This window comes from Xenopus laevis, chromosome 6L (genome assembly GCF_017654675.1).
Source record: "Xenopus laevis strain J_2021 chromosome 6L, Xenopus_laevis_v10.1, whole genome shotgun sequence".
Lineage (NCBI taxonomy): Eukaryota > Metazoa > Chordata > Amphibia > Anura > Pipidae > Xenopus > Xenopus laevis.
The window spans coordinates 154,081,133-154,096,539 of record NC_054381.1 but is presented as its reverse complement, the minus strand read 5'-3'; the positions used below and the strand labels follow the sequence as shown (position 1 = coordinate 154,096,539).

Sequence of the window (15,407 nt, the reverse complement as noted above, 5' to 3'; positions counted from 1 at the left end):
TGATAAATCTGCTCCAAAATGTATTCAAAATTTTGCCCCGTTTTGAAGATACTCCCAGTCCCTTCCCCCGGCAGTCTTGCTTATGTTCTATAAAACACTCTTGCTGGGATTAATTTAAATCTTCATATCCCAATGCAATTATTTTCCATGCTGCTAATTCCACAGGGGAAATAAGTCATCAAACAATAAATGCCATTATTTTAATTTTTTTTTAAATTTAATGAATTGATCAGAGTCTAAAGTTCTAGCAGATATCCCAAGTTTTTTGAAAATTTATTTTTATGCAGGTTAAAGACAGCAAGATTGCAAAATGCAATTCATAAGGATCCCCTTCCCTTTCCATAGCCCGGCTACAACTAATCAAGACACCATTAATATACGCATGGTTATAATTTTAAAGGGAATTTTCTGGCAGTTTTGCTTATGGTGATTTCAAATTTGAGTTACTTGCATAACTAATTGAAAAATTGAGAGGAATTCTGCAGAGATTGAGAGGTGCAAGATACCGATAATGTAGGATTTTTTTTTTTACGAAAATCCAAATTTTTAGTGGAAAAAAAACCCTTGAATTTTTTGAGCTTTATTATACTTTTTCCAAGGATGGAAAAAGTCTGAATCCGAAATGTAAGCATCTCCGGAACTTGTATAGGGAGAGGTCCCTATTCTATTTGGAAGTTTCTGTGATCTGCGCTGGAATTAGCCCAAAAATCCAACTATTTCAGGCTTTTTGGGAAAGAACCTAAAAAAATTCGATCTTTTTTGGGAAAGAGGCCAAAAAAATAGTCGAATTTTTGCTCGATTTTATTGCGTTTGTCCCTGATCCAATTAAATTGTGCCTTTTTAATAATAAATAAGGTCCAATCATGGATTCTAGTTTGGTCGGACTTCTTAAATTTAAATACTCGGATTTTCATAATCAAGGCCCTAAAAGTCTATAATGTAGAAAGTTCTTTAGAAAATCCTGACTTTTTACTTTATATTTTTATACTGAAAAGTAAAAATATCTAGATGGTATGTTCTATTTTTCAGTTCTTTGTTTTAACAGTCTCTCAATCCATCGCCTTCTTTTCTTCTGTGTCCATGGAAACTGTCATCATTAAAGATGTAGCGGGTGATTCCCACATCACTCACCTTTTGCTCCTTTCATCTCAGAGAACCTGAGGGCTATGTAGATGCACCAGGCAACTCGGCAGCTCTGGTATTTTTTTCTCAATGTTACCGAGAAACCTGCCTGCATTAAGCAAAAGTTGGCTTTAAAGGGTCGATTCATCTTCACAAAACGTATTATTGTCACCTGCAAATAATGTCTTTTCTCAACTGCTCTGTATTTTAAAATAATAAGGTGTTAATTAGTGATGGATGAATAAATCCGCCAGGCGCAAATTTGCGTTGAATTTCCGAGTTTTTCTGCCGTTGAATAAATTCAATTCAATTTTAGGGTGGGCTCATGTCTAGGGCATTAGAGGATCTGTTATGTCTTTATTATGGTTCCTTGGACATTTGTAATAAAAAGTGGCCACTTAAAGCATTTGCACCAACATCTCTAATAAAGACGTCCTTATGACTTTTATATACCCGCCCCATTCAAATTCACCTATGCGTAAGAGTACTAATGGAATTTCGCTAGGCAGAAATAAACGCTAGCGAAACTTCGCTATGAAATGATCGCACAGCCGAACATTTGCCAGCGTTCGGCTGCTGAGATGTAACTTCACATTTTAGTGAATTAGCATATTGGTAACGCACTTGAGCCTGGCGAAGTGTGGCGAAGCGGTCGCTGGCGAAAAATCGCCCTTTAGGGAATTTACCCAAATGTCTCCATTCTCAGCACAGGACTGGTCATATTTCAGGGACAGTGATGCGCTTCAGTAAATATATTTTAAACATGTGCATCAGTCATCCCCAAGGAATTCCCAGTAGGTGCTTCTACTCATGATACAACAGAAGCTGGGTCGGCTATCCCTGTTTGTTTATCTGTCTGTCTGTCTAACAAATGCATTTTAGAAGGTGTTTGAAGCGGGTTCATGGAAGCAGCAAAGATTTGGGTAAGCAGTCTGAAGAGCTACAAGTAAGAGTTCCTTAGAAAAAAGTAAATAAAAGGCATTCTTGAGTGGACCCAAGTAAGAACAACTAGAGTAGTGTCTAAAGCAGGTAATTGGGTCATAAAAGATTTTGCCCACTGCTCTTATGAGTTGGCATTTCAGAACAAACTTTAGCTCTACTCTGCTGCCATATCTGAACTTGTACCTCCAACTATTGATTGAGAAACCGAGTTTGTGCACCGACATCACAAGCAGGGGTCAGGCTAAAGTTTAAGGATCAATTTCAAACTGGAGGGATGGAGTCATGTTCTGGCAGGAGAGTAAGGGGGGGGTATTTATTAAGGTTCGAGTTGTTTGAGATTTGTTTTTTGGGTCAAAAGTCACTTTTTCTGGTTAAAATAAATATTGAATTGTTCGAGATTTATTATACCCCGACTAAATCCGAAAATACACCATCTAAAACCTGTCGAGGTCAGGTAAGAGTCAATGGCAGAGCTTCATTGAACCATTGAAGATGTTAATAGCCTTCATGATGTTCATGATTATTCAATAGCATATTCCAGCATCATCCACAGGGCACGTGGCCTAAATTACATCGCGTATCGCCAACCGTTCCACAAGAAAATCAATATTTTTGTAGTGTCCCTTTAGGCACGTGAATTGCAGAGAAACGGCGGCAACAACTTTTAGATATTTTATGGTGTCCATACGTTTTGGTTTCAAAATGAACAAACAAACAACTTAGTGAGTGTTAGCCATTGTTTTATTGTACATTATGCAGAGAACCTGAACATATATCGATACTGCCAACACAGACTTCAACATATACAAACTGCCACATAAAAAAAAACTCCGCAAACAAAAAAAGCAACTTTAAGACAATATTGGGCAAAGTATTTTTATAGGAATATCATTTGTAAATAAAACCCATTAAATGAACTGAAATAAAACCTCTTGTGAATAAACTTTAATAAAACTTTAAATTAGGTTGATGCTTTTTAATAAAAATCAATAAACCTTTACACCAGGTTCTAAATAATAAAAAACAACAAAGTCATTTCTGCCTTGAATCTAAAAGCCAAAAAACATCATTTTCAGTAACCTTTGTTAACAGAATCCTGCCTTTCCTATATTTTTTCATCCATTTAAGAAATGAAATGTTTCAGTGGAGCTAAAGGGATCAGTTTTTAAGATGAAAGGAACGCAAGTTTTTTAATAGTAAATAACTATATACTCTATAGAGGCTTTCAAGCTTTTCTTATACAAAATATATTTATGTGATAAGATTTTAACCTTTATAACGTATGAAGAAGCAGAGATAATTTAAATCTATTTCTTTAGAGCTAAAATTTCAAGTGTAAAAATAACGATGTGACGCCGGCCGCAAGGCGTGCATGTAAAGCAAAGATGTCAACACATTTTGCATTGCGGTATAGCGAACAAGAGAAAATATATTGCACATTAATACTATAGAGCGAGAACTTCATTTAAGCACAGTATTACTCGGCTAAACATACAGGAATACAACAAATACAATGTCATAGGGAGTGGTTTGATCCCTCCTACTTTTAAATATTGAACAAAACTTTCAGTGATTTGAACCAACGGACAAACAGCATTATGGGTCACTCCGGAACCATGCACTGGCGACCCCTGGTGAGAAGCGGATGTTTACAATCACTACTGCTAGTAGGAAAAAGACCCAAAAAGCACCGAGCACTGCAGAGGAAAACACAAACACATCAAGACGACCAACTGCACCAGCATAACGCGATATGTTTCAGCAGCAGAACTATCAACACAGATAGGCTAGTAAAGCTTGTAAACTAACATTATTGCAGTCTCCTTGATTAATCTCATCACCTGAAGTACATTCAATGAAACACAGTGGTTCGGTTTTCTTGATACTGCAGAAGTCAATACATAACATATTTGTTCAATTCAAGTGCATACAAGGTTCCACAGATGATACTTATGGTTTCTATGAACAAAACCTTTTAGTTCTGACCTCTTAATCTAAGAACTGGGTTCTTCAACTTGTGACACTTACAGTCTCTGAATATCTGACTAGTATCCCTTAGAAAAGAAATCTGTACACTGTGATATTATGGTCTTCGGATCTCACCATCTCCCCTGGTAGAAGACCCTTTGGTCTTCAGATCTGACCATCTTCCCTTGGAAGAAGAGGCATGTATAGTAGATGGCCCCTTGGTCTTCAGATCTGACCACCTTCCCTTAGAAGAAGAGGCATGTATAGTAGATGACCCCTTGGTCTTCAGATCTGACCATCTTCCCTTAGACGAAGAGGCATGTACTGTAAATTACCCTTTAGTCTTCAGATCTGCCCATCTTCCCTTAGAAGAAGAGGGATGTATAGTAGATGACCCTTTGGTCTTTATATCTGACCATCTTCCCTTACAAGAGGGACATATAGTAGATGACCCTTTGGTCTTCAGACATGGTCATCTTCCCTTAAAATAATAATAATATGCAAACTAGAACCCTCTAGTGAACTAATTTCAGCAACTTCCAAAACCTGTAAGTAACATTTTGTTGGACACACAAGAACCCAACATTGGAATTTAGGTTCAATAAAGATTTGTGGCTTCAGCTGACGACCACTATAAAGGACAAATAATCATTTACCCAATTATTTACAGAATAAAGGATAAAAGATTTATTTAATAAAACTGAGATATCCATCACGAGCCCTCTTACTGAACATGTACTTTAACTCCCAGCATCTCTAGAAAGCACTTGACTGGTGAGATACCCTGATTTACAGAAATATACCCCAGCCAAAGCAAGTCCTGTGGATATTTTGTGGATATATATTTTGGTTGAAAGACTATGGATACTTATGTGAAAACCAAAAAACGTCACAATGAAACTGGACTGGAACATGCTGAACTATTTACAATATCAAAAATGATAGTTTTTGGAAAAGTAGATGTATTATACACAGTTATTAGTGCAAAAGTTCAAATCAACGATAACAGCATAAAGTGACTGGAAGATATTATAACTAGGTTAACTATTTTATTCCCAGGGTACAAAGGGATACAATGATTTGCCTCTAATGGGACACAGCAGACATAGAGGACAATAGGTAACAGTCACCCATCTGACTGCTCTGTAGGTATCTGGGTTACCGACATGACTAATTTCTCTTGAGCAATAACAGTCACCCTTATACCTGCTGAGCCCCAATACCTAGTGGTAATATTGAAGGCATAAAAATCCCCCCTGATTTTCTTATTTTTTAACACATTAATGATACCAACACCATCGAAAAACACACTATGTTATACCCATGACCTTGCTTCACAAGTTCTTGGTTGAAGACTAAGAATGGTGGTACTGCCAACGGAACTTCATAGGCTGACTAACGAAGACATCCTGGAAATCAGGCTCCTGCCCACATTCCCCCATACAAGCAGAGAGCGTCACAACTTCCTACCCATCAAAAGTTAGTATGGCCAAGAATATTATGGTAACTGTCCCACCAAAAACAAAAAGTGTGATCATCCAGAAAATGGGTTCTGGGGAGTTCTTGGTGCCACATTGTGGATTTAAAAATAGGGTAGGATTTGGATCAAACTTCGCACCCATTATTACTTTCCCTTGTTTGTTTCACAAAAATATGTATAGGAGAAATCTCTACAGCAATGGGAAATTCAATATCAGGTGTGTTAGAAGTCAGCATCATGGAGCTTATTAGTTACTGTGACAATTATGTAGCCATGTGGAGACAAATCTTTAAGCTATATTTTGGTAAAAAAAAAAGATGAAATACAGAAAAGGTGTTTCAGACCCTTTTTTTGGCCTTTTTTTTGGTGACTTTCCTCCCTTAAAGGATCAGTAACATCAAAAATGTTTAAATAAAAAATCCGTTGTAGTCACCTCCACTAATACTACAATGCTGAAGAAAGTTACCCATTTTTAATGCTTTATTTAAAAATACCATGCTGAAATTCTGCTTCCGGTCTTCACAAATACGGCGATATGGCGCCATGCTCTCTTCTAAATTCAACGTGCACGCTCCACATCTCCCAGCCCAACAAGCTTATCTCCTTATGTCCTTGATACAATTTATTTCTGTACGAGCTGCATCAGTGAAGGAGTCAGCGCAATGATACAGGTTTTCTGTTGTCCTTAGAAGATTTATGGATGACCCGGGTGCTGCCTTCACTGATGGCAGTACGGAAACAAATCACGCTGAAGGATAATGCAGGCGGTTTTAGGAGATGTGGAGCATGCACTTAAGCTGTAGCAAAGAGCATGTCGCCATATTGACCTAAGTTATTTTTGAATAAAGCATTCAAATATTTAACTTTGTGCAGAATGGAGGAGGTGTTACTAAAGGGGGTTTCAATGTTTTTTTACTTAAATTTTTTTGGTGTTACTGGTCCTTTAACAGCATATGCTTTCTGAGAAGCTGTATTTCCATGTTGTATATACACACAAAAACTGATGGAACTGATGTAATATGAATTACAGTATATAAAAACACACAAGGGCACTGGAATGAAGGGGTTTTGGAGATGCCTTTGCAGAGCTCATATTAAATATACTCAGTATTTACCCCCACATTTTCCTTACATATCTGTCACAGTCAAGATAAAATTATCACTTTAGACCAGATCATAAAACAAAACAAAGACTTTCTTTGAAGGATGGAATTTTGGTATCATGAACTTGGTTCCCCCATTTCCTCTGAGCAAAGATTTCCCTATATGTGCCTTTGGTGGTGTAACACTTATAATCACAGTCAATCTGAAGTGTAATATGAATTGAGAGATTATTATATGCATTTAATACACGCAAAGGTCTGGGAACTTCATTTCATACACAGGGACAGATTGGTACTGAGCATGCCCTGCAGTCATGGTTAATGTTCCTGAAGGGCTTGGAGGAGGTCTAAAAAAGGAAAAGTTGAGACAAAAAAATGGCATATATCAGAAAAAGTTCCTTAACAATCAGAGCAAACTATTAAATTCTTAAACCAAATAAACATATCAGCCAATCTGGTAACCTGCTTTAAACAGAAGCAAATCAAGTACAGGACACAGATGGGGTTATCAATAGACATTCTGGGCTACATTCTGTCTCGTCTCTCACTAGAGCAGTGGTTATTGGACTTTTTTGGTCCAGGCCCCCCTTGGAGTTCAAACCTAAGCCTCATTAGCTCATTTATGATGTAAAATTATATCTATCAGTCACAGTTGCAAACATTTATAACCCTAAATCCCACTCAGTTTGACCTCTGAGCTAAGATTCCAGGAGTATCTAGAAGAGCAAATCTCACACTCACGGACCTTCAGGGTGAGCCCCCTGCTGCTTCTCCAGGTGCCTCCATGGGGGCCAGCCTCAGTTTGGGAACCACTGCATTATAGCTCGGTAACCCAAACTTTGTAGTAACTACAACAAAGAGCAACGCTGTGCTCCTCTGCCAGTTTCTAGCAGCCATACCGGCTTTTTACTGCTGCTCCTTTTAGGGTAATAAAGAGAACGTGTAAAAATACTACATATTCCTCTTTATGGTGACGCAGTTCAAAAGCATTAATGCTGGGCACGATTTTAAAGGGGAACTATCGTGAAAATGTAATATTCCCTTCAGCATACTCAAATAAGAAGTTTTCTAAATACAATCAATTAAGTATTCTGTACCATTTCTGAAATAATCAAGTTTATCTTCACTATTCCTCTCTCAGCATCTGTTTCTCTTCATTCTCTCTTCATGCAGCAGTTGAGTGTCAGTTATTCATTGACAGTTAGATCCAATATATCTTATAGGTGGGCTATTTTTGCATAGAAGATGTATTAGAGCTCACTCTGTTAAAATCAGCAGAAATCATGTCTCTCTACATGCAGGATTTGTGCAAAAGGCAGTTATTTTGTTGGATTTTGTTTGTACTGGAATCAGTTATTTGAGTGAGCTCTAATACATCTGCTAGGAAAGGGGCCCCCCTATTGGATCTAACTGTCAATAAATATCTGACACCCAACTGCTGCATGAAGACAGAATGAAGAGAAACAGATGCTGAGAGAGGAATCGTGAAGATAAACGTGATTACTCCAGAAACGATGCAGAATATTTAATTGATTGTATTTAGAAAGTTTCTTATTTCAGTATGATGAAGCTTATATTAAGTTTTCATCCCCCTTTAAATTGGAGCGTGTGCGGCAACCCGAGTAAGTCAACGTGAAGAACCTCTGTCCTGGTCCTGTCCTCTTTAAATCTTCCATCCCAACCCCCAAAACCTCTGCATCCAGATGAGAGCTAATTTACCTGCATGTTACACATCATGAGATCTTACAGAGAAGACGACCAAGTAGGTGAAAAGATGCTCTGGGTCTAACATGGGCTAAACAATTCTATGCCTTCAATTGTGACATTGCTAATTAGTATTTAATCATTAAAATATTTATTTTAAATGCTTTACCTTATTGTCAGCTCCAGTATCTGTGCTAATTTATCATGAAGCAGATTAGCCTGCAAGCAAAGACAGAATGTTATTGTCACAGGTTATATAAAGGCAGCAAACGTAACGTGCCCCCTTTGTTACATGCAATCACTTCTGTGAGATATTAGAAGCCACGAGGAGCCCCATGACTACTATATAAATGGATGAGGTCAAACTGAAATCTCGTATCCTTATGATGATAACGGATGACATCACCAAGTGAGGATCTATTTTGCAGGTTAGTCATGGATCATGTTTATTATACAGTGAATAAATTATCCCCAGGTGATTTACAATTTCATCATATTTTACAACAGGGAGGTGGGGGTATTTTATTTATTAAAAATGCACAGCTGTCGGTGTCATAAGACAGAAATTACATCACAAGCACAGTTTGTATAGTGATAAAGTACCCCTTCTTGTAAAATATATAGTGAATAAAGTACCCCCTCTTGTAAATTATAATAAGTTACCGAGGAGTTTCATGACCATATTACAGGTCATGGAACTCCGAGGTAACTTCTAATATCCTCATATTTTGCAACTGGGGGTACTTTATTTATTATAATACACACGTTTCAGGGAGTCATGTGACAGAAATGACATCAGAACTCACCGTTTATAACTGATGACATCAGAACTCACCGTTTATAAGGATATAATTTACAAGATATTCATGGCTTGTGTGTATTATAAGGATATTATAAGTCACCGAGGAGTTTCATGACCATATAAAAGTACGAGGCTGAAGGCCGAATGTTTTTAAACAGGTCATGGAACTCTGAGGTGACTTCTAATATCCTCATATTTTGCAACTGGGGGTACTTTATTTATTATAATACACACGTTTCAGTGAGTCATGTGACAGAAATGACATCACTGCTCACCGTTTATAAAGATATCATTTACAGGATATTCATGGCTCTTGTATATTATACAGTGAATAAAGTACCCCCTCTTATAAATTATAAGGATACTAAAAGTTACCGAGGATTTTCATGACCATATAAAAACACAAGGCTGAGTGTTTTTATACAGGTCATGGAACTCCGAGGTAACTTCTAAAATCCTCATATTTTGCAACAGGGGGTACTTTATTTATTATAATACACACGTTTCAGTGAGTCGTGAGAGAAATGACATCAGAACTCACCGTTTATAACTGATGACATCAGAACTCACTGTTTATAAGGATATAATTTACAGGATATTCATGGCTCTTGTATATTATAAGGATATCATTTAAAGGATGTGTGTGGCTCTTGAGTATTATTAGTAGGTGCTGAACTGTGGATTTCTGGTCAAATACAGGACTATTGGTAACCTTACACACAAACTACACATCCTAATTAAAGTCACCATATATGGATACGGATCCTGGCCTGTGAACCACATAATAGTTTACTTGACATGTTATAGATCTGATTATTATTAGCATATATGAGGGTAACTTATTTCAGATCTTTCACCTACTCATGTTTTTGATACTATGTAACGTAGAAAGTTTAATTTGAGATTAACACCTAATAGGAAGTGATTGTTACTTAGTATTGTTTTTAATCCTTTTTAACCTTCTAAGAACGTAATAGAGGGGGGTTTAACTTAATTGGGATTGTTTTAACAGCTATAGTCTTAGATTTGTGTAAGCACAGATGTATAATTGTATTTAACTATTCAATGACTCGATGATGTCTATGATTGGTCAGCCAATTTACTCTTCCCGCCATCTTTTAGTATTTAAGACATTCATTATGTATTTTTCTTTACTTTGAGAAAGGCCTCGGAGAGGCCGAAAACGTTAGTCTTTTAATAAAACATTTTTTATTTTCAAGTAAGTCCTGAGAGTGCGGACCTTTTGTATTTTATATATATATAAAAGTCAATGCAACATATCAGTGCACCAATAAACACATCACTCACTTTGGATTCACACTGAGCAGCAATTTCTTCAAATGGAGCTTTCTGGAACTTTTCAATGACAAGTCGCCTCTTCTCTTTCTCTTGCTCTTCCATTCCAGTATTGTCTGGGGAGAGGAGCAATATGAATTTGCAGCAGTAAAACATTGGCCATCCAACATCCCCCATGTCAGCACTTTAAAGGAGAACTAAACCCTAAAAATGAATCTGGCTAAAAATGTCTTATATAGTGAACTTATTGCACGAGGCTAAAGTTTGAGCTTGTCAATAGCAGCAATGATCCAGGACTTCAAACTTGTCACAGGGGGTCACCATCTTGGAAAGTGTCTGTGACACTCACATGCTCAGTGGGCTCTGAGCAGCTGTTGAGAAGTTAAAGGGATACTGTCATGGGAAAAAAATTTTTTTCAAAACACAACAGTTAATAGTGCTGCTCCAGCAGAATTCTGCACTGAAATCCATTTCTCAAAAGAGCAAACAGATTTTTTTATATTCAGTTTTGAAATCTGACATGGGGCTAGACATTTTGTCAATTTCCCAGCTGCCCCTGGTCATGTGACTTGTGCCTGCACTTTAGGAGAGAAATGCTTTCTGGCAGGCTGCTGTTTTTCCTTCTCAATGTAACTGAATGTGTCTCAGTGGGACATGGGTTTTTACTATTGAGTGCTGTTCTTAGATCTACCAGTCAGCTGTTATCTTGTGTTAGGGAGCTGTTATCTGGTTACCTTTCTATTTTTATTTTGTTTGGCTGCTGGGGGGGGGGTGATATCACTCCAACTTGCAGTACAGCAGTAAAGAGTGATTGAAGTTTATCAGAGCACAAGTCACATGACTTGGGGCAGCTGGGAAACTGACAAAATGTCTAGCCCCATGTCAAATTTTAAAACTGAATATAAATAAATCTGTTTGCTCTTTTGAGAAATGGATTTCAGTGCATAATTCTGCTGGAGCAGCGCTATTAACTGATTTATTTTGAAAAAATGTTTTTTCCCCATGACAGTATCCCTTAAGCTTAGGGCTCGTCACTAATTATCCATTAGAAAATGAGGTGTGTCTATAATATAAGCTGATGCTACAGGTTTGCTGATTATTAAATTCTGATGCTAATTGCACTGGTTTCTGTGCTGCCATGTAGTAATTATGTGTATTAATAACTAATCAGCCTTATATTGTGACATTTCTATTCTATGTGTACTGTATATTGTAAGTGGGTCCCTAAGCTCAGTAAGTGACAGCAGCACAGAGCACGTGCAGTGAATCAGCAGAAAAGAAGATGGGGAGCTACTGGGGCATCTTTGGAGACACAGATCTTTACTGCTAAAGGACTGTGGTTGCCTTGGGCTGGTACAGAAGCACAAAACATCATGTACAACATTTCTAACTACTTCTTTAGCTAGGCTTTAGTTCTCCTTTAAATCAATACATTTTCTTACCTATTGCCTTTTTCAGTGATTCAAATGTGATTTCTTCTGTGTTAACCTGCAATAAGAGAGCAAAGTAGGACAGGAGTTCAATGCGCCCAATACTAAACCTCTATGTCAGGCAGCAATGGGGAACCTCAGATACAGTAACAGTTATAGAGAATATGGAAAAAATATATAATGGACTAAAAAGAAAAAAAAAAAAAAAGACCACCCTGGTCTATTGGCTTCAGGTGGAAATGTCATCTATGCCTGTGGCAGTTATTAGACTGTAAGCTCTGGCATCAAGCATTTGCCTTTTTTATTACGAGTGTCCCCTTACTTAGCAAATTCAAATATAGTGAAGCGGTAGCCAAAATATTTATAAAATTAAAAAGACTTTATTAGGACATGCATAAGCCTTGTGCATGTCATAATGAAGTATTTTTGATTTTATAAATATTTTGGCTACTGCTTCGCTATTGGATGGTCTCTTCCCATGTTTCCTCATTTCCTATATTTTGCAAAATTGATCGGCAAACCCTTGGACTGAGGGTTACCCTGGTAGGAGACCACCTTGTAAATGATACTATTATTTTTTTTCTTTTCTTTTTGTTCCAGAATGGAGCCACACACCACGGTCTATGCGTCCTGTAACTTAGTACTGCTTTCAGCTCAAGGATGCACAGACTGTGACAATTCAGGTCTATGTGATACTGATGGGCTGCAGGTTACCTACATTACAGTCTGAAATTGTTCAGTTGGACCATTACATTGCCGGCTCTGGAAGACATTTACCTGCAGTGGATACGGATTTCCTTAAAAATGGCTAGAAATGCTGAGTTTTATATCCTGAACTTACTGTAGCAGCCCAGAGCCTTTGTCCCCAGCAGCTCACCATCTTGGAAGGCCGTTGTTTGTGTGTCAGTGGCGCTGCACATGCTCAGTGTGCTCTGGATTGCTAACACTAAAGGTGGCCATAGACACACAGATCCGATCGTACGATTTGAGGATTCGTATGATTTTCGGATCGTGTGTGGCGTGTGCCGACATCTTTCGTCCGGCGGAGATCGGTCTTTTGGTCAGGTTTGATTTTGACCCGATCCCGCCGGAGCTCGTGGCACATCGTAATCTGATCGTTTGGCCATACGGCCGAACAATCAGATTACCCCGATATAGCCATGCCTGTTAATGGCATATCTGGGAAAGATCCGCTCGTTTGGCAACATCGCCAAACGAGCAGATCTTTGCATCTATGGCCACCTTAAGGGGCAGATTTACTAACCGGTGAAAAGTCACCAGCGACCACTTCAAACCCATTGCTACACTTCTCCAGGCAAAAATTTGCTTAGACTACGCTAATTCACTAAAATGTGGAGTTTCATCATGGGCGCCGAACACTGGCGACTTTTCGCGATCGTTACTTCGGCAATGTGAGCATTTGATAGTGAAGATGCGCCAGCGTTCATTTCTGCCTAGCGAAAATTCCCTAGAGGTTTTATGCTTAGGTCAATTTGCATATGGCTGGAAATTTAAAGTTGTATGAGCAAATAGTTTACATTTAAACTGTTCATTTCACAAGTCCAGGGAACCTTAATAAAGACAATAGACTTGTTATAATGCCCTACACATGAGCTCACTGTATAGTTTATGTTCCATATGTCAGAAAATGAAGGCGGAACCCGGTTACCCCAAATTTTTTTTAAGGACTTTTGCAGGCCATCACTCTGAAAAAACGGAAAGTCGCCAACGTTTTTTGAACTTTGATGATTTTTCCACTAAAGAATATGATGCAAGTGACAGAAGATTGAGGAAGATCTATGCACTCCAATTCACTTCACTTGGTCTGAGCTGGGGAAGGCAAGTCTGGCGAAAGAGGTAAAAGTTCAGCAAAATCCGAATTTTTGTGTATTTGCTGAGTAACGTCCATTCGCGAATTGTCGCTTGGCAATAGAGCGCTAGCTCCTCTCTCTTTCACTAGCAAATTGGCGCTGGTTAGTAAATTGACGATGTCCCTGTGGGTGGTAATGCTGGTGGATTGTCGTCCTTGTTTTGTGACAAAAAGTCACACGATTGTCCTCCACACCCATAATTTGCATATGCAAATTAGGATTGGATTTGGTTCGGCCACAAAGATTTCGCTGAATCGGAATCCTGCTGAAAAAGGCCAAATCCTGGCCGAATCCCAAACCGAATCCTGGATTCGGTGCATTCCTAAATATAATGTCGTTGAAGCTGATGCTATAAGGCTGATTACTCAATTCTGATGAAGACCGCATGTAATAATTATCTGTATTAATTACTAATCAGCCTTATATTGTGACATATCTATTCTATGTGTACTGTATATTGTGAGTGGGTCCCTAAGCTCAGTAAGTGACAGCAGCACAGAGCATGTGCAGTGAATCAGCAGAAAAGAAGATGGGGAGCTACTGGGGCATCTTTGGAGACACAGATCTTTACTGCTAAAGGGCAGTGGTCGCCTTGGGTTGGAACAGTACCCCTAAAATATAATGTACAACATTTCTAGCCTACTTCTTTGTTAAGCTTTAGTTCTCCTTTAAGGGGTTGTAAATCTTTTTCTCATTGCCTTTCCAGGCGATTAAAACAAGGGTTCTGCAATATCAATCCTATGTTGGGGAAATCTGAATATACTGTATGTTAAAGGCAAGTTACATTAAAATAAGGTTATTTTTTGATTGGCTCCTGTAAATAGTTTGTGGCTGCTGAATGGATTCTTGGCTACACTGAGCAGAATGTCACTTATTAATGACTTCGGCCTTATCAGGATCCATCTGTACTTAGGAAGGTCTCAGCTTGTGGGTGAAGGGATACAGTAGGAATTGAATGGCAGGTATAATGTTTGCTCAAGTTACAGTAACCTACAGCGACCAATCAGCAGCTGTCATTCACAAGAAGGTGCTGGAGCTCCTCTGGGAGCACCTATATAGTTACTAACGAATGTTTTTATGGGAAACACAATAATAATAGCAGTCATAAAGGGGGTTATTTATCAAAGGTTGAATTTTAAGAGTTTTATATACATCATATGAACTCGAATGAACTCACAACTCGAATAGTTTCTAATTTAAAAAGAAACTGAAATGGGAAAAACTTGAACCAGTGAGTTCATGGTTAACAACCTGAAAGCTGGAATTGATTGAGTTTGCGGCGGGGAAAATACTCAAAACGATCGAATTGATCGAGTTTTTGGTCAAAACCTTTGAACATCTATGAACATCTTCAAATGGTTCAAGGGACCTCTGTCATTGACTCTACGTGACCTCGACAGGTTTTACATGGTGTATTTTCGGATTCAAGCTATTTCCAGGGTCAGGGTATAATACAGTTGAAAAAAAAAAAAAGAAAAACCTTAATTTTTTTTTTAACCCAAAAATCTACTCAAAAACTCTAATTTTCATGGAAAACAACTCAAAGCTGCCCCAAAATGTTCCTAAACAGAAATAGTTTGCAAGTCTATGGTACCTTGTCCTCCGTGTTGCTCCCACTCAGAATATCCACTTGGATAGAAATAGTATCCACAATGCTCTTTCTTCTGGAGAGTCGGTCTTCATCTAAAG

General features: G+C 38.2%; 1 protein-coding gene across 1 annotated transcript in view; it reads right to left on the bottom strand.

The window, feature by feature from the left end:
* Positions 1–2,787: 2,787 nt before the first annotated feature.
* efr3a.L (EFR3 homolog A L homeolog) overlaps positions 2,788–15,407 on the bottom strand; it is a 120,938-nt gene continuing 108,318 nt past the window's right edge. Inside the window, 5 exon segments of the mRNA NM_001094422.1 lie at positions 2,788–6,962; positions 8,489–8,538; positions 10,430–10,533; positions 11,860–11,905; positions 15,313–15,401. Coding sequence (NP_001087891.1) covers positions 6,857–6,962; positions 8,489–8,538; positions 10,430–10,533; positions 11,860–11,905; positions 15,313–15,401 — 395 coding nt within the window. The 3' untranslated portion in view covers positions 2,788–6,856.